Source organism: Trachemys scripta, chromosome 9 (genome assembly GCF_013100865.1).
Source record: "Trachemys scripta elegans isolate TJP31775 chromosome 9, CAS_Tse_1.0, whole genome shotgun sequence".
Taxonomy (NCBI): domain Eukaryota; kingdom Metazoa; phylum Chordata; order Testudines; family Emydidae; genus Trachemys; species Trachemys scripta.
Genome location: NC_048306.1, coordinates 5,038,533 through 5,065,196, shown reverse-complemented (window position 1 = coordinate 5,065,196; position 26,664 = coordinate 5,038,533). Strand labels below are relative to the sequence as shown.

At 45.0% G+C, this 26,664-nt stretch overlaps 1 protein-coding gene across 1 annotated transcript in view; it reads right to left on the bottom strand.

Moving 5' to 3' along the window:
• LOC117882878 (adhesion G-protein coupled receptor G4-like) overlaps window positions 1–26,664 on the bottom strand; it is a 44,587-nt gene that overhangs the window by 809 nt on the left and 17,114 nt on the right. The window contains exons 2-11 of the mRNA XM_034781743.1: window positions 26,528–26,599; window positions 24,675–25,358; window positions 15,391–15,485; window positions 14,575–14,636; window positions 12,973–13,018; window positions 11,687–11,712; window positions 8,963–9,105; window positions 6,356–6,482; window positions 5,702–5,820; window positions 3,300–3,513 (exon numbers count right to left, since the gene is read on the bottom strand). Of these exons, the coding sequence (XP_034637634.1) occupies window positions 3,300–3,513; window positions 5,702–5,820; window positions 6,356–6,482; window positions 8,963–9,105; window positions 11,687–11,712; window positions 12,973–13,018; window positions 14,575–14,636; window positions 15,391–15,485; window positions 24,675–25,358; window positions 26,528–26,599 (1,588 nt within the window). The remainder of the gene's footprint in view (window positions 1–3,299; window positions 3,514–5,701; window positions 5,821–6,355; window positions 6,483–8,962; window positions 9,106–11,686; window positions 11,713–12,972; window positions 13,019–14,574; window positions 14,637–15,390; window positions 15,486–24,674; window positions 25,359–26,527; window positions 26,600–26,664) is intronic.

Here is a 26,664-nt window from a genome sequence, read left to right as displayed (position 1 = left end):
CACAAATCGGACATCAGGAATGGTAACATACATAAGCCAGTAAGTGAACACTTCAATCTCCCTGGTCATTCTATTACAGATTTAAAAGTCACTATCATTGAACAAAAAAACTTCAGAAACAGACTTCAAAGAGAAACAGCAGAACTAAAATTCATTTGCAAATTCAACACCATTAATCTGGGCTTGAATAGGGACTGGGAGTGGCTGGCTCACTACAGAAGCAGTTTTTCCTCTCCTGGAATTGACACCTCCTCATCTATTATTGGGAGTGGACTACATCCACCCTGATTGAATTGGCTCTGTCAACACTGGTTCTCCACTTGTGAAGTAACTCCCTGCTCTCCATGTGTCAGTATATAATGCCTGCATCTGTAACTTTCACTCTATGCATCCGAAGAAGTGAGGTTTTTACTCACGAAAGCTTATGCCCAAATAAATGTGTTAGTCTTTAAGGTGCCACCAGACTCCTTGTTGTTTTTGTAGATACAGACTAACACGGCTACCCCCTGATACCTGAGGCTAAAGTACATGCCATTTATCTTCCTTGCCTTGGGAGAGATGTGTCAACCAATAGGAATCTGTAGAGTGGGAAAATGTATGCTAAGACTGCAATGGTTGTGGATGGAAATCTTAATATTTCTATTTGAGCTGATCCTGATTTCCCAGTTGTCATTGGGAGAGAACCTGCTTGACGTGTACTTTGTCAGGACAAGTGAACGAGGGTCCACAATAGGATTCCTTCAGATTATGGACTGCCCAGAGCTGTGAAGCCTGGAGTTCCCTTTGAACTTCACCAAAATATCTCGAGCCAAGATTTCAATCCAGGGCCATCCCTGGGTTAAGGGGTGATTTGGTCAGTCTAGAAGTACCTACATGGGGAACAAAACTTTAATGAGCTCTTCAGTCTAGTAGACAAAGGCATAATGAGATCCAATGTCTGGAAGCTGAAGCTACACAAATTCTATCTAGATATAAGGCTTTTTTTTTTTTTTTAAACAATTAGGATAACTAACCTTTGAAACGTCTTACCAAAGGTTGTGGTAAATTCTCCATCAGTGGAAACTTTAAAATTAAACATGTCTTTGTAAAAGAAATGCTCAATGCTACTTTGAATAGGACTTCCCTGAATTAATTCCTGTGGCCTGTTACATAGGAGGTCGAACTAGATTATCACAATGGTCCCACCTGGCTTTATAATCTGTATCTGTTAATATAATACGGATTCTTATGGAATCACTTAGAAGCAGGTGCTTCTGAGGATTCATGGCAATAATCCTCTCCTTAAAGCCAGATGGATCAATGTGTCCCTGTTATGGACTCTCTGTTGTTCTTTAAATAACAAGGTTATAACTTCTTAAGTTCTTCAAAACTCAAATACATCTGAAATAACAGATGGGGGTGGGGAGGGCAAAGGACGGGCTTCCCCTAAATAACTTCTAAATTATTATCTCTGTTTGGTAGTGTGGTGGCACCTAGAGTCCCCAGTCAGGATCAGGGCTCCAGGGAACACGCGTAACAGACGACAGTCCCTGTCTGAAGAGCTCACTGAGGAGATCAGTACAAAGTTTTCACTGGGATTTCTTTCTTTTATAATTAAAAAGAAAAAGACACATTTTTAAAAAGCGGGGGTGGTTCTGTACTGGCAGCAGGCATACCGCCCACATTGCAGCGAGAGACTCTCTTGTGAGAGAGGATCATAACGACACTGAGCAGTGTCATCTGGCATATTATTTAAACTGGTTTTGGCATATTTTTTTCCTGTTTATAAAGACAACACACACTTGCCTACTGCAAAGAGCTGGGCAACTTTATACACTTCCACCAAGAGACTGACACATGGACTGACTTTAAATTGAAAGCCTCATTTTCCTTGGAAACTTTCAAAAACTTTGATGAAAGCAAAACATCATCTGAAACTGAGAAACTTGCAAACTCTGGCAGTCTGCAAAGTCAGAGCTGGAGAGAGATAACTTTTTAAGTAACTGTATCTAGTGCTGCTGATTGGTGCCCATTTACCATCCCTGGCAAGGGGCCCTCTCTGAATTGACACAAGCAAACACTTTCGAAATAAGTGTCTGAAGTTAGGTTCCCCCAGCTCCACATTTCAGTTCCCAGTTAAGAAAAGTGATTTTTCAAAAGTACTGAGCAATGTGGTCTTCAGTGGGAGCTGCTGCCCGCCCAGCACTCTTGAAAATCCCACCGCTTATTTAGGAACCTACATACAGAGTTGGGAACCTACCGTAGGCACTTATTTATGAAAATCTTTGTCTCAGTAATATAGTAGAGATGGCAGGAGTGGTTCTCTCCCCCAAGTGAGAGAATCTCTCTTTTTCTGCCCCAATCAGTATTTGTACACCATGGAACAGCTTCAACTGCAGAGACTGAAGGAGACCCACATCTGAGTATCCCCCAGTGCAGGGGTTAGAGTAACCTCCTGAGAAGTGCCTGTTCAAATCCTTTCAGCCCCTTAGGCAGAGGGGGAAATTGAACCTGGATGTCCCACCTCCCAGGGAAGTGTGCCAACCACTGGCAGGGCCGGCTCCAGGTTTTCTGCTCTTCGGCGGCAGCTCAAAGAGGAAGAGAGGGACTGAGGGACCCGCCACTGAATTCCTGCCGAAGACCCAGACATGCCGCCCCAATAGCGGACGGAGTGCCGCCCCTTTGTATTGGCCATCCCAAGCTCCTGCTTCCTTAGCTGGTGCCTGGAGCCGGCCCTGACCACTGAACTAAAAGACATATGTTGGTCAGCAACCATACCACTGCCTCCTCTGGCCAGATCTTGAATGGTAGGTGGCTCTGAGCACACCTACTCAATTGGGCCTATCAGGAAAAAGAGATGCACCTCCATCTATCTTCCCCCAGTTTATGGCTCTTACTGGGGCTTAGGCAGGAGATGTGTCTGGACACCTAGAATGCAGGGCACATGCCCAGAGGCAGAAACATAGGCATTTTGAGAACTCTTACAGCGAATATCTAGGCATTAAGTAACTTAAGTGGTAGCTGGGCAGGGGGGTTGTAGATCCCAGGGGTGCCTACAACAGGACTTAAGTGCCCTAAGTCTGGGGTTTAGAGATCTAAGTATTTTTGTGGGTCTGGACCTTAGTTTGTCAGCCATACTTTCCCATAAATACACTGGCCAGGGGAATACGTCAGCAACCTGTAGCATCATTACCATGGATCCTATATGTGGGAAAGTTGCAGGATGATGCAGTAGGTCTCAAGATGGCTTTTTTAACAATATTATTCCTTAGTGATTTCTTTAACTTCTGTACAAGTGATTTACTAGATACTTTACTTACCTATTGGTCTCTGTTTGCAAGCCCTGTGTATTCATTTCTTTCAGCAAAATAGAGTTCAGTATTTTTAATGTAGTCTCAGCAAGTGGCCTGCTTATATCATCACACTTTGAAATAGCAGAGACTTTGTTTACGATAACCTCAGTTTCTACCTTATCCAATTTTGTAAAGTTTATCATCAGATTTAAAAGGTGCTCCGCAATATCCTCTGCATTTTCTGGAATAGATTAAAGAACATAGAGGTGACTTAATGTTTTGCAGTAGAGCTGAAATGCTTATCTAGTGTTAAAAGAAATGCTCAGTTTGCTAAACTGATTCCGTAAATGAAAAGACTGTTATAGATAGTGTACATGTGCATTGATCCAGCCCCAGGTCCATAACACAGACTTCACAATTCTAGTTAAAAGATGCAATCACAAGATGTGCTCCAGAAACTGTTCGTTTATGTACTAATCCTAGTGCAAATAAAGTAGCTTCATTCTCAGTCCATTGTTTCTGGAGTGCAAGCAGATACATTTGCAAACTTCAGATACATGTGCAAACTAACCTGTAGGCATACTTTAGACAGCACATAAACCTCAAGACATCAGTGCTTTGTTTCTTATTGCATTTGATCCTTTCTAACTGCACTTGTGTTAATCAACGCTGGAAAATCCTGATGACAAGTCCAGTGCTAAAACTCACTTCTGACATCTTTCACCTTTTTCATTAGTGTCTTATGGAACCTGTTCTTCTTTTAAATAATCCAGTGCCACACATTTAATGCTTAAGGTAAAAGATCAAACACACTTCTGAGTTTTTAGCTCTGTGGAGTGGAAAACTATATCCCCTGGGATTTTGTGCTCTCTTCCCTTTTCTCCCCCGCCCCCCCCCCCCCCATTTAAACACTGTAGAAAATGCTACTCGGGCCAAGTACTGTAGCACAGATCTCACCTACCTCCCCACAAAAAGATATTGGTGCATGGGGGAAGTACACAAGTGGCTGAAGGGCACAGAACCCCCCCACCCCAGCCAATGGACCTGAAACAAGGCAGCTCCTCTGCAACTGCTCTTCCAGTCACAAGGACAGGCTTCCTCACGAGAACAGGAGCCACCACCATTGGTTTGTGGCCATTTTGTGTGTAATCACAAACCCACTGGCTACACTCCCAACCCCCACCCCTGTGCTGATCGATGGGGAGCTGGTTTGGAGCCCTCCTCTGCTCCATTCAAAGTTGCTTAGTCCTCATCCCTCCCACCCCAGGGCAATATGGTGCCCAGCTGTGATGGTTTACTGAGCTGGAGGCCTTTCAGGCCCATATGAAGCTAGGTCGAGTTCACGCTGTATGAATGACGTACAGGATGAGTCTGCCTGTACCATGGAGACTCTGAACCTAGGGAGCTGAGGTTTGTTCTTCTCTCAATAACGCACGTAGTGCTTCCAGCCTAGTGTGAAATTAGTGCTTTTAAAAAGAAAAATAAATCAGGTGTCAACAAGCTCACTCCTTTAGCGCAAAGACTGCAAATCTCAGGTTGTATTTCCAGGAGAGAGAAATGCAGTTTTATTAATGGAGTATAATCAATACAGCAAATAGTGCTAAAAAGTATCCAATATTTTTTCAATTCAAAACTAATTTCATTTCAACCACGTTAACAAGCTTTTGTGTTTGCATGCTGGGAACATTTGATTCCTCTAGCTCTACTAGCACAAATACTCCCCCCAAAGTCAGTGTTTAGTTTGAACATGCACCAGAAGCAAATTCTGTAGTTGGAAAATCTGCTATTTGCAGTTCACATTCTGGCCTTCACTATGTAAGCTTTTCTATATCGGTAGGTTTCTGCAGAAGTCAGTGGGGCTTTATGCAAGCACAGGGATCCCTCCACATGGAACAGCTTGTCAGATCAGTGCCTCTATAAGTTAGTTACATAAGCCATGTGGTATTGTTTCTGTTGAGACAATTTACCTAATTAGTCACCCTGGCACAAAATGCAAATATCAAATTGTGTATGCAGATTTACTATTCGGTTTGATCTCCAGACAAAGAATTATTTACTGAAAAAGTGTGTGAATAATTCCAAACTACCCACAAATTCCAGGAAGTTTGTTTCTAGACAATCCACATACAGGATAAAAAAGCAAAATTCATGGAGTTCATTGTGAATTATTTATTCTAGTAATAAAAATGTGGATTTGAGATAGAAATTAAGTTGTCAAAATGACAGAAGTTCAAAGCAGGACTCAAAACTATTTCTGTTTTTTAAAAAAGAAAAACACTTTAAGCTGAACAAGTGAATGACATGAATAATAATTGTTACTGCTCCTGTTGTTCAGATACCCAAAACATACAGCTCATTTAAAAAAAAAAAGTATTAAATCAGTTGCAGTTATACTTTGACCCATCATATTAAACTTTTTGGAATCTTACCTTCTGTTATGGTAACGTTTGTAAGACCCACAATATTATTTGGAAGTTCTTCCAGCAATTTACATTGTCTCATATTTGGTCTTCCCCAATAAGCTTTCTCACTCTTAATATTTATCATGCTAAAAAATAAAAGCAGTATGCATTACTTTAATAGAAAGAAACAGATTTTATTCAGTGATGTTCACTGCACTTGCAAATACAGCGGCTACGAACATAATAACTTATTTTTGGAAACAGATTAATTCAAGGGCCACATTTTCCCCCAGTGCCCAGTTCTCAAATCGCGGGCACCAGCTGCAACTCCAATGCAATTTGAGGTGTCTAGAACCAGAGACACATGTGGGGATGGCAGAATACACTACAGAGTATCTACTATTCCTTAATGCTGGAACAGCATGCTAGCTATGATGCCAGCCTGCACTTGCAGTAGATGGAAGCACATGCAGATTGTGGGCCCTTTTCCCAAAGATCATGCCTCTTCTAGCCCTGGGGTGCATCCCATTCAATTAGGCAGGTACACTGTTGTATGCTAAAGTACCTCACCAGCTGGACACCCTACCACACACAACCGTGTTTCCCTGCTGCTCACCCTGTTACTCCCCATGCCAGCATCTGCTAAATCAATGCCAAAGTGGAGATGATCTCATCACTCACCAACTCCTGGTGGCAGACTGCTTAGAATTTTTCACACATCTTAATTCAGTTTTGCTAGCCGGATTAGTCTGTGTCCAAAGATACTTCCCTTTGTAGGTTGACCATTCTTCTGGGCAGGTACCTGGAGCTAGGAACAAGACTCGTACAATTATTCATGATAAAGCTTTTATGAGCTAAAAGGGAGTCTTCACTGGCTGCAGCCTAACTAGGACCCATTCATAATCTGGATAGTCTCTCGCTGGAACAAAGCTATAATGTTTGCCTCTCCTGTTGTCTTGATATAAGAAAAAGTTGTGCCTAAATTCTCATTTGCCTTCTGCTTCTCTTGAGACTTTTTTCTCAGGGCAGGTGCTGGGTTAAAAACATAAGAATGGCCATACTGGGTCAGACCAAAGGTCTATCTAGCCCAGTATCCTGTCTTCCGACAGTGGCCAATGCCAGGTGCCCCTGAAAAAATGAACAGAAAAGGTAATCAAGTGATCTCGGTCACCCGTTTCCATCTTCTGGCAAACAGAGGCACCATCCGTGCCCATCCTGTCTAATAGCCATTAATGGACCTATCCTCCATGAATTTATCTAGTTTGGGGTGCAGGGGGGCGGGTTTTTTTGTTTTTGTTTTTAAACCCGGTTAGTCTTTGCCTTCACAACATCCTCTGGCAAAGAGTTCCACATGTTGACTGTGCATTGTGTGAAGAAATTCTTCCTTTTGTTTGTTTTTTAAACCTGCTGCTTATTAATTTCATTTGGTGACCCCTAGTCCTTGTGTTATGAGAGAGTAAATAACGTATTTACTTTCTCCACATCAGTCATGATTTTATAGACTTTTATCATATCAGTATTGGTTGTCAGCATTGGAAATTGTAATCCTTTATTGAGTAGACAGAACTAGCAGTGCTGGTGCTGTTTCTTCCCCTTTCAATGTGCCCTCTGCCATGTGGAGGGTGAAGTTACCACAGGAATCAATGATAGGGTTACTTTGCTTATTACTTTTCCCTTACCTGACCCATAAACTTTTACTGAAGTGGGCGGCTGCTCATTACCCAGTCAGTGCCTTTTCCACAAGGACTACTTTCCCTGTAACTCCCTTGCGTATTAATCTTGTTTATGAATGGTATCGAATGTGTGTTTTTAAATACAAGTACATTATGTCTCTTGCTTATCTCTTGCCTACTTCTGTATTTTTTTTTAAAGGTTGATAAGGAGTATATCCAAGTCAATAAAACAAATCAGAAACAAATGTGGGCTTGTTCCACTACCCACGGACATCAATAGAGTGTCTGCCACTAGCTTCAATGGCTTTGGATCAGGGCTCTGGGGATCAAATATTATTTACTGCTTTAAACTTTCCAAAAGACTTTGGCAACATATCTACAGATAAGTTTGGCTATCGTCATAAAAACTGTGACCTAGAACAACATGTATGCAGGAGGCGATTTTATAAAGAGGGCAGTTATAGCTGCAAATGAGTGAATTCATTTCTTTGTATAAGCTTCCTTAAGATACAAGGTGTAGTAGCCGGCAAAGAGGTATAGGTAAACTTTATCACAGACAATCAGTATCTTGCTCAAGGTCACCCAGATAGTAATGGTCAGGGATCCTGGTTCCCAGTGCTGTGCTCTAACTGTGCTATCACTGTTCCTCTCTCTTTAAAAAAAAAAAAAAAAAAAACACTACGTTAGATATGGTCATTCAGTCACTATATAGCAAGATTTCAGAGTAACAGCCATGTTAGTCTGTATCCACAAAAAGAACAGGAGTACTTGTGGCACCTAAGAAACTAACAAATTTATTTGAGCATAAGCTTTCGTGGGCTACAGCCCAGCAAGAGTTAAGCAAATCATGGAGAACTCAAATGAAATTCACAAACCGGGATTTTTAGTATTGAATCACGTTGAGGTACAACCTCCAATTCTTTCCACCTCTAAACAGTGTATTTTCATGAGACACAAAATGGAATTGGGGAAGAGGGGGAACCTTTTCTTAGTGAGGCTAAGTGCTTTGCCTTCTGTGGTGTGTTTTGGGTTTGGTGTTGGGGACTTGATTTTTTGCATCAGCATTAGCTCCAGCAATCAGGAGACTTGTTTCTAGCAAAGGACCTGAGCTGCCATGCTTGGAGTCATACCACATGTGCCCTTTTCCTGCATTTCAGAAATGTCCAGACCCAGAACTCTAGTTTAGGTCTGTCTCCACTTGTCAGGAAGTAGAGTGCACAGTAAAATAGAACAGGCCAAATTCAGACACAGGGTAGGCAGGTGACTTAAGTGATCTTGAAGCCACGTATACCCCATCTTCTGTAAGTAACCATTGGAACAGATTATTAAGGGTTGTGAGTGATAAATTTTCAATCCCCTGGAGTCTTTACCTCAAGCCTGGATATCTTTGATAGAAATCCTCTAGTTAAGCTGTAAGTTATTGGTCTTGATGCAAGAATCATTAGGTAAAATTCTATGGCCTGTTCCATGGATGAGGTCAGGTTTGATCATAATGGTTGCTTCTGCCCTTGGAATCTGACTCTATACCAACTTTGAGTTTAGGCCAACCTTCATGAAACTCGTGTGTTTTTGAAGTCTGGCAACAAATATTAGAACTTAATAAATAAAATATTACCAATTGCACTGACAATCACATCTTCAGGTTCCACAGACAAGGGCCCCTCTTCGTACTTCATCTGCAACTGTTTTTTTATCATGATGATCAAGTATTCTTGTGAATGAGTGGATGTGGCTTTTATGATGGTTTTGGAGGCATAGCTACAAATATAACACACACAAACAATGATACATTTGTACCATCAGGCTATCCTGTAACTAATCATTAACATTCAACATTATATTGAATTGCATACTTTCATTGCCTATTGTGTTTACAATGCTACCATAATGACCAGATACTGATACTATTACTTTATGCTGAGTAATACCTTGCCATTGAAAACAAGGGCCTGATTCTGGAGTGAGGTACTCCTTGTGGCATGAGAATCTGGCCCCAAATTTCACAGTTTCCCGTGAAACTGTGATCACAAGTCTCTAACTTTATCTTACCCTCTTCTTTGGTAAGTCACAACCAGGCACTTTTTTCAGCAATTGTTCAGAATATGGAATAAGCTAACCATGTAATTACTCTAAAGTCTAACTGTAAGCAGAATCCATACCACTTTACAGTGTCATTCTTCAGAATGGGGCATTCCAGTGGCGTTGAAATGATTTGTATGGAGGGGGGGGTGCCAAAAGCCATTGAACAAAACTGTAAACTGTGGATATGATGTGTGCTGCCAGGGTATGCTGCTTCACCCATGGGCATTCCCCATTTCCCTGGCACCTAGAGCCAGACCAGAACTTAGCTCTGCGGCTGGGCATAGGACCAACCCTCGAAGCACTGCCCAGAATTCTCTCCTCCAAGCAGCACATGCAGCTGGCTCCATCGCTCCCGTTAGAGTGTTGGCTTCTAGGTTTTTCTCCTCAAAACAGCTAAACTCAAATAAATAAATAACATTCTTGTGGCTTGCTGAGGACAGTTGGCAGGACAGCACCTCTCCTTCCCTCACCCTTCAGAAAAGGCAGACAGCGTGGCTGCAGGACCCAGCTCCCAGTTAGTGTGGGGAAGAGGTCCCTACTGAGAGAATCAAACAACCCATATTGAAACCGGCTACCAGGTGGGGAGTGGGTGGGGTCTATGCTGAGACAGTTGAGTAGACCCTTCACTGAGACCAACCTAATGACTGTGCCCACCATCCCTATCTCCATGGCTTGCAGAACAAGCAGGAAAATTGTGCAGGAGCTTCCCGAGTCTCCAGGAAAGATAGGGGTGGGATCTTATAGCAACCTGGAAGAAGCAACTCCTACTCAGAGCCAGCCCACAGGCAAAGTCCATGCTAAGATGGTTGAGAAAGCTGCAAACCAACCTTCTCTCACAAGCTCTTGCAAGGCCTCAGCTGCCATGAAGGGTGCCAGCTCTTGTGACCACCTGCTCTCAATGAGCCATTTAGCTGCAGTGGCTCTGGCTCGCTTAGTCCCCACTCAGCCCCGACCTTGCAGCAGGAACCATGGGGTGAAGTAACTCAGATGCTTTTCCTCTTCCCTTCCAATGTCTGGGGTCCCACAGGAGGTCAAGAATCGGCTACTCTTTCCCTGCAGACTATCCTTTCAATCTCCTGCTAATGTGCTCTCCCCCTCAAAGGGCCCCTCTCTGTTTCCCTCAGGGGTTGGGCCCAGGGGCTGGCAAAGGGTATTGCTCACTGCCCAATCTTAAAGGGGCAGCAAAAAGTCTTAACCTCTCCTGAGAGCATCTCCCCTCCAGATCCTCTACAGAAATCTCTGAAGCTGGGGGTTTGAGTCAGGTACCTCAGGCCCTCAACTAAGCTTTCCAGAATTAAGTACAGATGGGGTGTAACATCACGAGTACTCATGTTTTTAGAAAATGAAACACCAAAGTAACCATCCTCCATGACCCCCAAAACCCCACAAACTAAAGGTGTTTTTGTTTTGTTTTTTTCCAAAAAGTTCAAGAGCTGTGTAAGTCTTCCTCCATTGGTTTGTGTGTGTACTTCAAATGGAGTGGGCATTACCCAGCAATACCGACTTAACTTTGGCAGAGTAACGAAGGCCTTAGAGACAAGCCTCCTGTGGCCGCCTTAGTAGAGGGCATAGTCATATCATCTGAGGGAGTATTGCCACCAAACACGCTGAGCAGAGAATAAGAGCACCACTCAGACCAAACCTGGTTATGGCAGCCTCAGCTGGGAGAGTATTGCCTGCAATCTCTTCTTGTGCAGGCCCAGTAGTGTCCAAAGCATGGTACAGCACTGAAACCTCTCTTGAGCAATCACTCCTTGGTTTTCTACACAGGAAGCAGAACTATTCTCAGTATGTCAGGGGATTCTTTGGAGTGTGTCTTAAGGCTGGTTTCTTGTATAGGTTCCACTGTAGAGTATGCTAAGTATCCTCATCGTTCTTAAATGCCTAGCTCTACTTTGTTACAAAAGTTATCATAATTTTAAGGAACTTAACCCCCTATAATTAGTAACTACACCTCTACCCCGATATAACACTGTCCTTGGCAGCCAAAAAATCTTACCGCGTTATAGGTGAAACCGCATTATATCGAACTTGCTTTGATCCGCTGGAGCACGGAGCCCTGCCCCCCCAGAGCACTGTTTTACCGCGTTATACCCGAATTTGTGTTATATCGGGTTGCGTTATATCGGAGTAGAGGTGTACCTTGATCATCCTTGAATCAGCACCAATATACTGTATAAAAGTGAAGGAGGGAACTGATTTAATTGTGTGCTTAAATCTAAATTCTACCAACACAATTCATAAACATGTATCCTACCTTTGTGAATTCTGCTTTTTCTCCAACTTCAGTTCACAAAATACAGAACAAGACAAGAATAAGGTTAGAATGATGCAACTGGCTTGAATGTAATTATAATGGATTTCAGTGAAAGTGAACAGTAGCTTCTAACACGCTCAATGCTTTAAATGTCAGTGTTTGACTATTCATGTCCAGTACAAGTTTGCATTTTGCAGTAGTTTTAATGGTGCATTATGTTAAGATGACTATAAAAACAAGGTGTGCCGGCTAGTTGCTGCTGATGTGAGAATGCAAACAGGGACACAAGACTGTCTCAGTTATGGATCCAAGACAGAGTAGGATTGGCACCTTGCAATCAGCCAGAAAGAGAGAGGCGGAAATAGGGCTTTTGAAAAACAACACACTGTGGATAAAGTTCCATGCCTGCTCCAGCTAGAACTGTTACTGTTTAGAGTCCTGGTCATAAGTCACATGGTTTTGTTTGTGTGCACACACTACCACAGCCATATCCTCAGGGCCAGCCCTCCCACTCTGCCTTCTCCTGTTGGCACCAGTGTATTCCGGGAAAATCTGAGCAGGTATCCGATAGGACTTCAGCAGAGGAAAGACATGCTGGATAGCAGCACAAGTCATGGGCCAATGCACTCTGGGATATCTTACTGCAAAGATAGGTGGAGGGACTGAACACAAGCGTAGGTAGGAGTCCTATCAATGCAGCAGAAAAACAGTATGTTGAACCAGATTGCAGGAGGGTAGGGCTGTGCCAGCCTAGGCCTCTGGTGGGGCAAAATACTGTTGTTATCATGGTTACTAACAATAGAATAACAATCTGTGAGGTGCAACCACATGCTGTGTTTAGAGTCAAATATCACTAACCAGTTCCAACCTCAGCTTGCTTGTCTCACTTCTAACTCTCTCCATGGGCACTTGAACCCCTGGCCTTGATATGAAAATCAGGCAGGGATACCAGGAATGTAAAATCACACTGCAGTCTGCAGGGCTTTCCCCAGGAGGCTAGCAGGTGTTTTGAAATTCATTTCTGAGTGAATTTGGGGTGAGAAATCAATCTTACTCTATGAACTGTCAGACTAGTTGGCTGAGCAAAGTGGTTGGAGCTGATCTTTAGAGGTTCTACCATCCCTAGACAGAGTAGTCACACTACATTTTAATGTACAGTGTCTGTTTCTACCTTTCAGAATGCAACTAAAATATGGTATAAGCAAAAGGTAAGAGGAAAAATGATTTCTTGATTATCCTATGGGAAGAACTCAACGCAGGTAGAGTTTGTGTCTTATAATACATACATCAGCTCTCCTCTGGACACTTCCTCCTGGAGAATTATTCCTGTATCTAAAAAAGAGCAGAATAATTGTGTGTGTGTGTGTGTGTATCCTAAAGAAATTGTCCCATAGCTGATAATGAGCCTGACCTTGGGCTACTGAAGTCAGTGGGAACTTCACTATTGACTTCCTTGGCACAGAATCAGCCCCATTCTACCTTTAGTAATATTTCATACTGTAACGAATCTGTGGTCAGTCATGAACAATCACTAATGTCACTGCACTGCTCCCAATGGCCTCTCAGACTTCAGGGTTACATCAGCAATAGACTTGACATGGTCCTGCTCTTACAACTGGAGTTGTTAAGAACCTATTAATAGCATAGGGCCCATGGCAGGATTCAGCAGTTGCACACTTGAGCCAGTTCCTTACAACAGTGTCCTCCCAAGTCCCAACCCAGTTTTAAATGCCTGTACAGTTGTTCATTCTAGCCGTGTTTTTCCTGTCAGTGTCTTGCTTTTTAGGGCTAATTAGCTCAGGAGGAAAGACTACTAATGGTATAGTATAATCTGCCAGTACCCTGTTTCTCATCCTATAGTCTAGAAGCCCTTCACTCCCACCTCAAAAAATGTTAACCCCTTAATTCCTAAGAGCCATGTAACTAATGCATCTTGCATATGCTTACTGCAGATCCAGTAGTTGTCATTTTTAATCCCCCTTTCCCTGTCTTTATTTCACAGTCTCTATTTTTCCCCTTAAGATTTTCAGAATCTGACATGCTTCATGTAAACAGTGCAATGTTTTGTTTTGTTGTTGCCATCCACAACCTCCATCATTCAAGTGATGATGCGGGAGGAGAAAGCAGAAAGTCAAAATGTGCGTAATGGTAAAACTATATCTCAAAGTCTGTACAAGTGACATTTCCATCAATCTAGCAAATGCTAAACAGCCCCACTTCTCTCACCTGCCTACAGATTAAATATGAACATACATGGGTTTGGCTCTAAAGAGCAGTGTGGGAGTTTGGTGCAGAACTGCTGTTATTTTTTAATAGTTTTGTGCCTGTAAATCCTGCAGCAGACTTTAGGCACTCAGACCTAGATCCTCAAAGGTATTTGGTGCCTAACTTCCATTTATTTCAATGGGAGTTAGGCCTATATATCTTTCAGGGTCTGGGGCTCAAATACTGCGGTGATGAGCCCTATAAGTACCTAGGTAGACACACTAGATTTGGCCTATGGTGATCTGTGACCTCTCACTCTGGTTCTGAATGTTCATAGGTCAAGATCCTGACCAACCTCACCTACATCCATACAAAGCCCCGATGCAATGAACACTTTCACCATCTTAAACCAGAACTTGTTCCTGGGACTCCAGTTGCATGGATGCAAATGTGTTCACAATTTGGCTCAAAATGTTCTGCCTGCCTTGTGCAGGACACCGGCGAAGTGGGTCCAAAATACAAAGTTTGGAGACTCCTAAAGGTCAAGGTTGGATCTGGGGTTTTGGTTTGTCCCATTATACAGAGAGGTCATTTGTGAAATGTCAGTCAGGATCCTGATTACAAACTCTTCCAAAGTTGAGGTTAGGTTGTGGAATAAATAAACACTATAGTCAAGTACTTACTTGCTTGCAGTTACATAATAATTTGTCACAACACATTCACCTTCAGGAAATCTGGCATTAAACTGTAAAAGAAACAAGTTTCTCATTAACTCGGGTCAATATTTTAACTAGAGGTGCTGGTAAATTCATAGTTTCAATGTTTTTGAAAAATAGTTGCAAAATTTTTTACCCATGTCACCATTCATCCTGTTTTTTGACCAACTCTAATTCTAACCTCTGAACACTCCTCACAGAGAAGTCTGATATAGCTTGATCAGTCAGTCCTCATCCTCAAAGGAAACCTGCACAACCCTTTCAAAAGATGAGCCTGGGAGCTTAAATTCATAACTTTGCCAGCCACTACAAATCATGGACTGAACAGAAACATTGGGTTTATGTCTTATTACAATAATCTGTGACCCACTCACCCCCTCTTTCAGTCCTATGACTGCAGAAGTGTTGACAGACCCCTCTACCTTGAATGGTATCTTACAATATTTATTTATGCTAAACAATCTGCTCTACCTTCCATTTAGGAGTGATGCTAGGAGTACCTTTCCCAGACCTGAAGAAGAGCTCTATATAGCTCAAAAGCTTGTCCCTCTCACCAACAGAAGTTGGTCCAATTAAAGATATTACCTCACCCACTGTGTCTCTTCATGACAAATCTGTCAGATAACATGATTATAAAACTCTATAATGTTGTTGTTTTTATTAACAGCATTTACAGTTCTTTGCGCTTTGCCCTGGGAGTTCATATTTTTGTTCTTTCAGATGCCCTTATCCCCTGATACATATCCACAATTTAATGGGTTGGGGGGGGGGGGATCTACTTACCCAGTTTTTGGCAAGGTTGTTTGCATCATAATAATCAGGAGTTCTCTGAGTTTCGTAGAAGAGAGAAAAGTTCATTTTGATGTCATAGAAGGTAACTGTAGTAATGGAAAATAAGGGGAGCTGTATTTTGTAGTCGGCATAAAAATATGTTGGGATCCCTGCCTCCTCCCATCCCTGTCTGTTTGTCAACTGTTGGGCAGTCCTGGAGTCAACAGGAGTTGGGTACCTAATTCCCCTTAGGACTCAGAGCCTATTCCTGCAATAAGCTCTGAGTGGTCAGTCTCCTGTGGGTGCACAGATCCCCATTGACTTCACCGAGGCTGTGCCTGGATGCAGGGGTCTGCCCAGAAACCGCTTATTGCAGGATCTGGGCCTTTAACTATAAGCTCTTTGAAGCAGGGCTTGTAATTTTACTCTTTGTACTGCATCTGCTACACTTGATCTCTAAGAGCAGCCCCTGGCTATTACTGTAATACAAATAATAAATGGTAATATATGTAGTCTGGGCTATACAGCTTGACACTCTTAGAACAACCTTCACCAAACAAGGACACTCCCCCAGAGAAGGGTGGCCTGTTCCATGAGGCAACCTACAAGTACCCTGAGAGAACCTGCTTCAATACAGAAATAAACCCGCCTCTGACCACCAGCCCCTAAGTTGTCACCTACATCCCACAGTGGAACTGATGCAAAGGATCATCAAACGACAACCCATCCTCCATGGGGACCACATCCTGAAAGAAATCTTTCCTGAACCTCCATTTCTGATCTTCAAACACCCCGCCCCCAACCTCTCCAAGCTCATCATCAGAAGCAAACTCCCCACAAACCAGGACACACCAACTCAAAGCAACACCAGACCCTGCCAGAACAATAGCTGCAAAACTGTAGACATACTTCCACTGCTGTGATGATCAACAGCCCCCACAACACACCTTTTAAGATCCAGGGGTGCTACACATGCCTAGCAAAGCATGTGGTGTACAGTAGAACCTCAGAGCTATGAAGACCTCAAAAATGGAGGTTGTTCATAACTCTGAAGTAAACGTTATGGTTCTTTCAAAAGTTTACAACTGAACATTGACTTAATACAGCTTTTTAAATTTCAAGATGCAGAAGAAAAATGCTGCTTTTAACCGTCTTAATTTAAATGAAACAAGCACAGTTTCCTTACCTTGTCCAACCTTTTTTTTAAAAACAAAACAAAAAAATCTTTCCCCTTATTTTTTTAGTAGCTCACATTTAACACAGTAGTGTACCGTGTTTGGTTTGGGGAGGCGGGGGTCTCTGCTGCTGCCTGCTTGCATACCTCCAGTTCCAAATGAGGTGTATGGTCAGTTCATACCTCTGGTGTTTGTAACTCTGAGGGTATGTCTACACTACGAAATTAGTTCGAATTTATAGAAGCCGGTTTTATTGAAATCGGTTGTATACAGCCGATTGTGTATGTCCACACAATAAAATGCTCTAGGTGCTCTAGTCGGCAGACCTCGTCCACAGTACGAGGCTAGCGTCGACTTCCGGAGCATTGCACTATGGGTAGCTATCCCACAGCTATCCCACAGTTCCCGCAGTCTCTGCCGCCCCTTGGAATTCTGGGTTGAGATCCCAATGCCCGGATGATGCAAAACAGTGTCGCGGGCGGTTCTGGGTACATGTCGTCAGGCCCCTCCCTCCCCCGTCACAGCAACGGCAGACAATAGATTCGCGCCTTTTTATCTGGGTTACCTGGGTTACCTGTGCAGACAACATGGAGCCCGCTCAGCACAGCTGAGCTCACCATCACCATATGTCCTCTGGGTGCCGGCAGACGTGGGACTGCATTGCTACACAGCAGCAGCTGCTAACTGCCTTTTGGCGGTAGACGGTGCAGTAGACTGGTAGCCTTCATCGGCGATCTGGGTGCTGGCAGCCGTGGGGCTTGCCTTTTGGCAGTAAATGGTGTATTATGACTGTTAGCCGGCCTATTACAAGTCGGCTCATCGCACGTTAGCAGAGTCTTCCCTGAGCAGCAGCTCGTGCAATAGGCCTGAAGACCATCGTCATACACCGCCCAGTATTTGCTGCCAAGCACCCAGAAAGATGCCGAGGGCTATCAGTCACGCTGCACCGTCGTCTTAAGATGTAAAAAATAGATTTTCTCTGTATTCATTTGCTTCCCCCTCCCTCCGTCAACAGGGTTTTCAGTTTAATCTTTGGGGGGGACCAGTCTGTGACAGTTGTTTGTGTCTCTCCCTGATGCACAGCCACCGTTCTTTATTTTAATTCCCTGTGCCTGTACGCCATGTCGTCACTCGGCCCCCCTCCCTCCTTCCCCTAGGCCGTCAGATACTACGTTTGCGCCACAGCTCGAGCCGAGAAGCGGTTCGCGCCTTTTCTTTGAATTCTGGGTTGAGATCCCAATGCCCGGATGATGCAAAACAGTGTCGCGGGCGGTTCTGGGTACATGTCGTCAGGCCCCTCCCCCCTCGTCACAGCAACGGCAGACAATAGATTCGCGCCTTTTTACCTGGGTTACCTGTGCAGACAACATACCACGGCAAGCATGGAGCCCGCTCAGCTCAGCTGAGCTCACCGTCACCATATGTCCTCTGGGTGCCGGCAGACGTGGGACTGCATTGCTACACAGCAGCAGCTGCTAACTGCCTTTTGGCGGTAGACGGTGTAGCATGAGTGATAGCCGTGGGGCTGGCAGCCGTAGTGCTGCATTGCACCAGCCCCTTGCAGGCGATGGTATATTATGACTGGTACCCGTCGTCGTCGTACTGGTATGGCTGTCAATCATGGCCACCTGGGCAGACATGCTACTGTTTCGATGATGACGGTTACCAGTCATAATATACTATTTTCTGCCAATTGCCCAATATTGTCTGCTAAGCACCCAGAAGAGGCCGAGGGCGATGCTGGGTGCTGGCGGACGTGGGGCTGGCAGACGTGGGGCTGCATTGCTACACAGCAGCAGCCCCTTGCCTTTTGGCAGATGATGGCATATTATGATTGGTATCCGTCATCGTCATACTGGTATGGCTGTCACTCATGCTGCAGCGTCGGCTGCCACCTTAAGATGTAAAAAATAGATTTGTTCTGTGTTCATTTGCTTCCCCTTCCTCCGTGAAATCAACGGCCTGCTAAGCCCAGGGTTTCCAGTTTAATCTTTGGGGGGACCATTCTGTGTGACAGTTGTTTGTGTTTCTCCCTGTTCCTGTACCTGTACGCCATGTCGTCACTCGGCCCTCCCTCCCTCCCGCCCTCCTTCTCCTGGTCCATCAGATACTACTTTCGCGCCTTTTTTCTGACCAGGCGCCATAGCTAGCACTGGGATCATGGAGCCCGCTCAGATCACCGCGGCAATTATGAGCACTATGAACACCACGCGCATTGTCCTGGAGTACATGCAGAGCCAGAACATGCCAAGGCGAAACCCGGACCAGGCGAGGAGGCGATTGCAGCGCGGCGACGAGAGTGATGAGGAAATTGACATGGCCATAGACCTCTCACAAGGCACAGGCCCCAGCAATGTGGAAATCATGGTGTTACTGGGGCAGGTTGATACCGTGGAACGCCGATTCTGGGCCCGGGAAACAAGCACAGACTGGTGGGACCGCATCGTGCTGCAGGTATGGGACGATTCCCAGTGGCTGCGAAACTTTCGCATGCGTAAGGGCACTTTCATGGAACTTTGTGACTTGCTTTCCCCTGCCCTGAAACGCCAGGATACCAAGATGAGAGCAGCCCTCACAGTTGAGAAGCGAGTGGCAATAGCCCTGTGGAAGCTTGCAACGCCAGACAGCTACCGGTCAGTCGGGAATCAATTTGGAGTGGGCAAATCTACTGTGGGGGCTGCTGTGATCCAATTTGCCAGGGCAATGAAAGACCTGGTGATAGCAAGGGTAGTGACTCTGGGCAACGTGCAGTCAATAGTGGATGGTTTTGCTGAAATGGGATTCCCAAACTGTGGCGGGGCCATAGACGGAACCCATATCCCTATCTTGTCACCGGAGCACCAAGCCACCGACTACATAAACCGCAAGGGGTACTTTTCAATGCTGCTGCAAGCCCTGGTGGATCACAAGGGACGTTTCACCAACATCAACGTGGGATGGCCGGGAAAGGTACATGATGCTCGCGTCTTCAGGAACTCTGCTCTGTTTCGAAAGCTGGAGGAAGGGACTTTCTTCCCGGACCAGAAAGTGACCATTGGGGATGTTGAAATGCCTATCGTGATCCTTGGGGACCCAGCCTACCCCTTAATGCCATGGCTCATGAAGCCATACACAGGCAGCCTGGACAGGAGTCAGGACCTGTTCAACTACAGGCTGAGCAAGTGCCGAATGGTGGTGGAATGTGCATTTGGACGTTTAAAAGCGCGCTGGCGCAGCTTACTGACTCGCTCAGACCTCAGCGAAAAGAATATCCCCATTGTTATTGCTGCTTGCTGTGCGCTCCACAATATCTGTGAGAGTAAGGGGGAGACATTTATGGCGGGGTGGGAGGTTGAGGCAACTCGCCTGGCCGCTGATTACGCGCAGCCAGACACCAGGGCGGTTAGAGGAGCACAGCAGGGCGCGGTGCGCATCAGAGAAGCTTTGAAAACGAGTTTTGTGACTGGCCAGGCTACTGTGTGAAACTTCTGTTTGTTTCTCCTTGATGAACCCTCCAACCCCCCCCCGACCCGGTTCACTCTACTTCCCTGTAAACCAACCACCCCACCCCACCCTCCCCTCCCCTCCCGCTTGCAGAGGCAATAAAGTCATTGTTTTTTCACATTCATGCATTCTTTATTAGTTCCTTACAGAGGTAGGGGGATAATTGCCAAGGTAGCAGGGATGGGTGGGGGAGGAGGGATGGAAAAGGACACACTGCATTTTAAAACTTTAACTCTTATTGAAGCCCAGCCTTCTGATGCTTGGGCGATCATCTGGGGTGGAGTGACTGGGTGGACGGAGGCCCCCCCACCGTGTTCTTGGGCGTCTGGGTGACGAGGCTATGGAACTTGGGGAGGAGGGCTGTTGGTTACACAGGGGCTGTAGCGGCGGTCTCTGCTCCTGCTGCCTTTCCTGCAACTCAACCATACGCTCGAGCATATCACTTTGATGCTCCAGCAGACGGAGCATTGCCTCTTGCCGTCTGTCTGCAAGCTGACGCCACCTATCGTCTTCAGCCCGCCACCTCTCCTCTCGTTCATGTTGGACTTTTCTCATCTCCGACATTGACTGCCTCCACGCATTCTGCTGTGCTCTATCAGCGTGGGAGGACATCTGCAGCTCCGTGAACATCTCGTCCCTCGTCTTACGTTTTCTCTTTCTAATGTTCACGAGCCTCTGCGAAGGAGAAACATTTGCAGCTGGTGGAGGAGAAGGGAGAGGTGGTTAAAAAAGACACATTTTAGGGAACAATGGGTACACTCTTTCATTACAAGGTCGCATATTTCGGCTTGCAGGCAGCCATCGTAGGCCACAGTGTTTTGGCTTATTTAACCTTCTTAACATGCGGGAAAGGTTGCAAACAGCAGCGCATTTCCCATCTCAAGGATGAATTGGGTTGTCCATTTAAAATGGGGTTTCAATGTAAAAGGAGGGGGCTGCAGTTTCCCGGTTAACATGCGGCACAAACACAAGTAAACCACCCCCCCCCCACACACACACACACACGATTCTCTGGGATGATCACTTCACCCCTCCCCTCCACCGCATGGTTAACAGCGGGGAACATTTCTGTTCAGAAGAGCAGGAACGGGCGCCTCTGAATGTCCCCTTAATAAAATCACCCCATTTCAACCAGGTGACCGTGAATGATATCACTCTCCTGAGGATAACAAAGAGAGACAAGGAATGGATATTGTCTGCATGCCAGCAAACACCGGGACCATACGCTGCCATGCTTTGTTATGCAATGATTCCAGACTACGTGCTACTGGCCTGGCGTGGTAAAGTGTCCTACCATGGCGGACGGGATAAGGCAGCCCTCCCCAGAAACCTTTTGCAAAGGCTTTGGGAGTACATAAAGGAGAGCTTTCTGGAGATGTCCCTGGAGGATTTCCGCTCCATCCCCATACACGTTAACAGACTTTTCCAGTAGATGTACTGGCCGCGATTGCCAGGGCAAATTAATCATTAAACACGCTTGCTTTTAAACCATGTGTAATGTTTACAAATATTTACAAAGGTACACTCACCAGAGGTCTCCTGTGTGCCCTGAGGGTCTTGGGTGAGTTCGGAGGTTACTGGTTCCAGGTCCAGGGTAACAAACAGATCCTGGCTGTTGGGGAAACCGGTTTCTCCGCTTCCTTGCTGCTGTGAGCTACCTACAGTACCTCCATCGTCATCTTCCTCGTTCCCCGAACCGTCTTCCCTGTGTGTTTCTCCAGTGAGAGAGTCATAGCACACGGTTGGGGTAGTGGTGGCTGCACCCCCTAGGATCGCATGCAGCTCCGCGTAGTAGCGGCAAGTTTGCGGCTCTGCCCCGGACCTTCCGTTTGCTTCTCTGGCTTTGTGGTAGGCTTGCCTTAGCTCCTTAATTTTCACGCGGCACTGCTGTGTGTCCCTGTTATGGCCTCGGTCCTTCATGGCCTTGGAGATCTTTTCTAATACTTTTCCATTTCTTTTACTGCTACGGAGTTCAGCTATCACTGCTTCATCTCCCCATATGGCGAGCAGATCTCGTACCTCCCGTTCGGTCCATGCTGGAGCTCTTTTGCGATCCTGGGAGGACTCCATGACGGTTACCTGTGCTGATGAGCTCTGCGTGGTCACCTGTGCTCTCCACGCTGGGCAAACAGGAAATGAAATTCAAACCTTCGCGGGTCTTTTCCTGTCTACCTGGTCAGTGCATCTGAGTTGAGAGCGCTGTCCAGAGCGGTCACAATGAAGCACTGTGGGATAGCTCCCGGAGGCCAATAACATCGAATTCCGTCCACACTACCCCAATTCCGACCCGCAAAGGCCGGTTTTATCGCTAATCCCCTCGTCGGAGGTGGTGTAAAGAAACCGGTTTAAAGGGCCCTTTAAGTCGAAAGAAAGGGCCTCGTTGTGTGGACGTGTCCAGGCTTAATTCGGTTTAACGCTGCTAAAGTCGACCTAAACCCGTAGTGTAGACCAGGCCTGAGGCTCTACTGTATCTTCTCCAGCACACTAAATGCCCCAATAACTTTCAGCTATGTGGCTGAAAGGAGACAATCACTACATTCTTGAATGAACTCAGAGGAAAAAATAAGACAAATGCTGTCACCTGTGGGTGAACACTTTTTACAAAATGACATAGACATTAAGACTGGCAGGGACCATCATTATCTACATCGCAGGCCACAGAGCCTCACCCACCCACTCCTATAACAGACCCCTAACCTCTGGCTGAGTTACTGAAGTCCTCAAATCATGATTTAAAGACATCATATTACAGAGAATCCACCATTTTTACACTAAACCTGCAAGTGACTCATGCTGCAGAGGAAGTTGAACCAACCCCCACCCCCCCCAACAGAGTCTCCGCCAATCTGACCTGGGGGGAAATTCCATCCCAACCCCAAATATGGCGATCAGTTAGACCCTAAGCATGGGGCAAGACACACCAGCCAGACCCTGGGAAAGAATTCTCTGCAGTAACTCAACCATCCCCCTCTAGTGTTTGAGCTGCTGGTCCTCATCCTCAAAGGAAATCTGCACAACACCTTCAAAAGACAAGCAGGGGAGCTTACATTACCCACGAAAACTTATGCCCAAATAAATCTGTTAGTCTTTAAGGTGCCACTGGACTCCTTGTTATTCATAACTCAGCTAGACACTTAAAATCATGGACTGAATGCATACTAGATCTATGTATCAGGGGGTAGCCGTGTTAGTCTGTATCTACAAAAACAACAAGGAGTCGTGATGCATCCGAAGAAGTGAGGTTTTTACTCACGAAAGCTCATGCCCAAATAAATCTGTTAGTCTTTAAGGTGCCACCAGACTCCTTGTTGTTTTTACTAGATCTATGGTTTATTACCAATCTATAACCAATTTACCCCTCCCCCAGCTTTTTCCCCCTTTCTCCCCTATGACTGGAGAGGTGTTAATGGGCCACTTCAGATTGAATGGTCACTTGAAATATGTGTTAACTATGTATGCTAAACAATCTGTTCCACCTTGAATTTAGCTGAGACACCCGGGCCTAGCCAGGTCAGCTGACTTGGGCTCAGGCAGCGGGGCTAAAAATTGCTGTGTAGACATTCGGACTCGGGCTGGAGCCCGAGATCTGAGACCTTCAACCCTGGCAGGGTTCCACACAGCTCAGGCATTAGCCCAAATGTTTACACAACAATTTTTCAGCCCTGGAGCCCAAGTCCCATGAGCCCGAGTCAACTGACCGGGCAGCCCTGGGTTTTTTAATCCCTGTGTAGACATGCCTTCTGAGTACCTTTTCCAGACCTGAAAGAGCTCTGTGTAGTTTGAAAGCTTGTCTCTCTGACCAACAGAAGTTGGTTCAATCAAAGATTATTACCTCTCTCAGCTTGTCTCTCTAATAAAAAATAATAGTCCTTTTCATTTAGGGTTTCGTTGTAGGGAAGATGCACAATATGAGAGAGAAAAAAGCCTTCACAGATGATAGATTGCTCTGTTTTGTGCTAGTTGGAAGATATACAATTTACCTTTTCACTTCTATATATTTGATCTTAAAGGCCCAATCTAGCTCTTAGATATATAGCAGTTGTGAGGGTTTCTGGCTAATTTACATCAGGGAGCTGCTTAAATTGCTTTTCTAAGAAAAATGGTTAATCTCAACATATTAGGCATACTATATGTAGTCAAAATGTATATATGTATTTGGCTGGGATTAACAGCCAGATAATCATGGGGAGACAACTACAGCTGCATTTGTTTAGCCAACAATGAACTGCAGCTGGAAGCATCACTTGTTAACCACCTAAGTTAAACAAACAGGTAGCTAGGCAGCTAATTACTAACAAGCCCAAACAGTCATGACTTGCTAATTTGTGCCCACAATGAATCTGCAGGGACAACAATGTGAGAGCCTGCAAAAAGAAAAACTCTGTCAAACAGGTTGTCATGTTTCCATTCATTTAAAGAAAAATATTGTATACTGTGGATTAAATGCGATGCTCTTAGCTGGCTGAACAGTGCCTAAGAACTATCAGGGTTTTCATCTCATCTCATTTCCTTGCTACTGGGGCTGGATCATTAGAAGGGGCGTTTCTCCTCATGGTTTAATGTAGAAGCCCAGATGAAATCTGGCATTCTGTATAGTCCACTACTCTTTACCCACAGAACATTATGCAAATTCCATACCTTTTTTATCTGATTTTACTGTAGTGGACAGATCAGGTGTAGATACAGATGTGGACTTGGAGGGTTTGGATGTGGTTTTGGTATCTGTAGATAAGGTTGTCACTGTTGGTCTGGAAACAGGCAAAATACTAGTAGGTTTAGTGGTAGATGTAGTTACAATAGGTTGTGATGTAGCCTCACCAGGTTTGGAGGTAGGAACAGTCTCATTAGGTTTGGGTGAAGCTGTGGTCCCAGCAGATATCAATGGATGGGTAGTCCCGGGCACAGTAACTGAGGTACTGGGCATTGATGTTGTGGAAGAGGAGGTGGGTAAAGCTGTGGTCCCAGCAGATATCAATGAATGGGTAGTCCCGGGCACAGTAACTGAGGTACTGGGTGTTGATGTTGTGGAAGAGGAAGTGGGTGAAGTTGTGGTCCCAGCAGATATCAATGGATGCGTAGTCCCTGGCACGGTAACTGAGGTACTGGGCGTTGATGTTGTGGAAGAGGATAGGAGTGTATGTGTGGTCCCATCTGGGTTAACCATTGATGTGGTCTCGGGTGCTTGAGGTGTTGCAGCAGTAGTAGAGGATTCGGCTCTTGTCATGTCTGTTGGCTCAGGGACAGATATGGTTGTATAATGTATAGTAGTATATCCAGGAACAGCTATGGTCATATCTTCAGTTGTTGCATCTCCAGTGAAAGCTATGAAAGCAAAACATTTTGGGCTTGTCTATACTTACCGCGCTGGTTCGGCGGCAGGCAATCGAACTTCTAGGTTCGATTTATCGTGTCTTGTCTGGACGCGATAAATCGAACTCAGAAGTGCTCCCCGTCGACTCCGGTAATCCTGCTCGCCGCGAGGAGTACGCGGAGTCGACGGGGGAGCCTGCCTGCCGGGTCTGGACCGCGGTAAGTTCGAACTAAGGTACGTCGACTTCAGCTACGTTATTCACGTAGCTGAAGTTACGTATCTTAGTTCGATTTGGGGGTTTAGTGTAGACCAAGCCTTTGAAATACATCTTAATCCAAATATAATAACCTTCAAATGCAGACACATTTTGGCTGCAACCAGGATTCCCCCATTTTAAGCTTGATCTTGTGAGGTGTTGGGCATCTTCCACCCCAGCTGAAATCAACTCTTGGAGCTGACCAGCACTTTGCAGGATCAGCCCCTTTGTACTAACAAATCTTGTTAGGGAAAAGTAACTTGGAGAAAACCAACTCATGTCATTACAGGCAAATAATTAACATTTAGGAATTACTTTTTAAGGCCAACATGAGTTGAAGATTTCAGAATAACTTTTCACACACCCCAATATGTTGTAACCAAACACAGACTGCATAACATACCTGTAATGGCACTATGGAATATCCAACGAATTTGCTTTACGTTTTCTATCATAAATTGTGTCCTCCTTGCTCTTCTGGCGCCTGGTCAGTACTGTGCTGATCCAGTTCTATGCCTGCGTCACCCATTGATTTAAATAGAATGAGACTGGCATAAAATTAGAATAATCCAGTGCTGAATCAGGCTTCTGACCGCAGAAAACAGCGGGCCCAATGGAGCTACACTGATTTACCCTAGCTGAAGATTTGGCACCGTGTGTTAAACAAGGTCTTGTGTAACATCTATTGATATTAGCCCAACTTACCACTGTGTTGTACTAATTTCACACCAGTGAAAACACCAGGGATCTCTTTCACTTTTCATTACACGCTATCTAAAATCATATGCATTTTTACTTGAAACGATAATAAATTGACATTTTAAAAAATCTGTGTTACTCTGGATGTAACATGAATCAGGTACTTATCAGTGATGATCTGATCACTTTAACATTTACAGCCTTTGCTTCAAGAAAGGCACATACTTGGAGTGCTACCATTAGTAGATGTGGGTGGAGATGATGTAGTAGCAGCTGTTGATGATGCTTCCTCTGAGCCTGTTGAGAAGATAAATAAAAGATGTAAAAATCTATAGAGGCAAAATGAATATACAAGAGAAAAG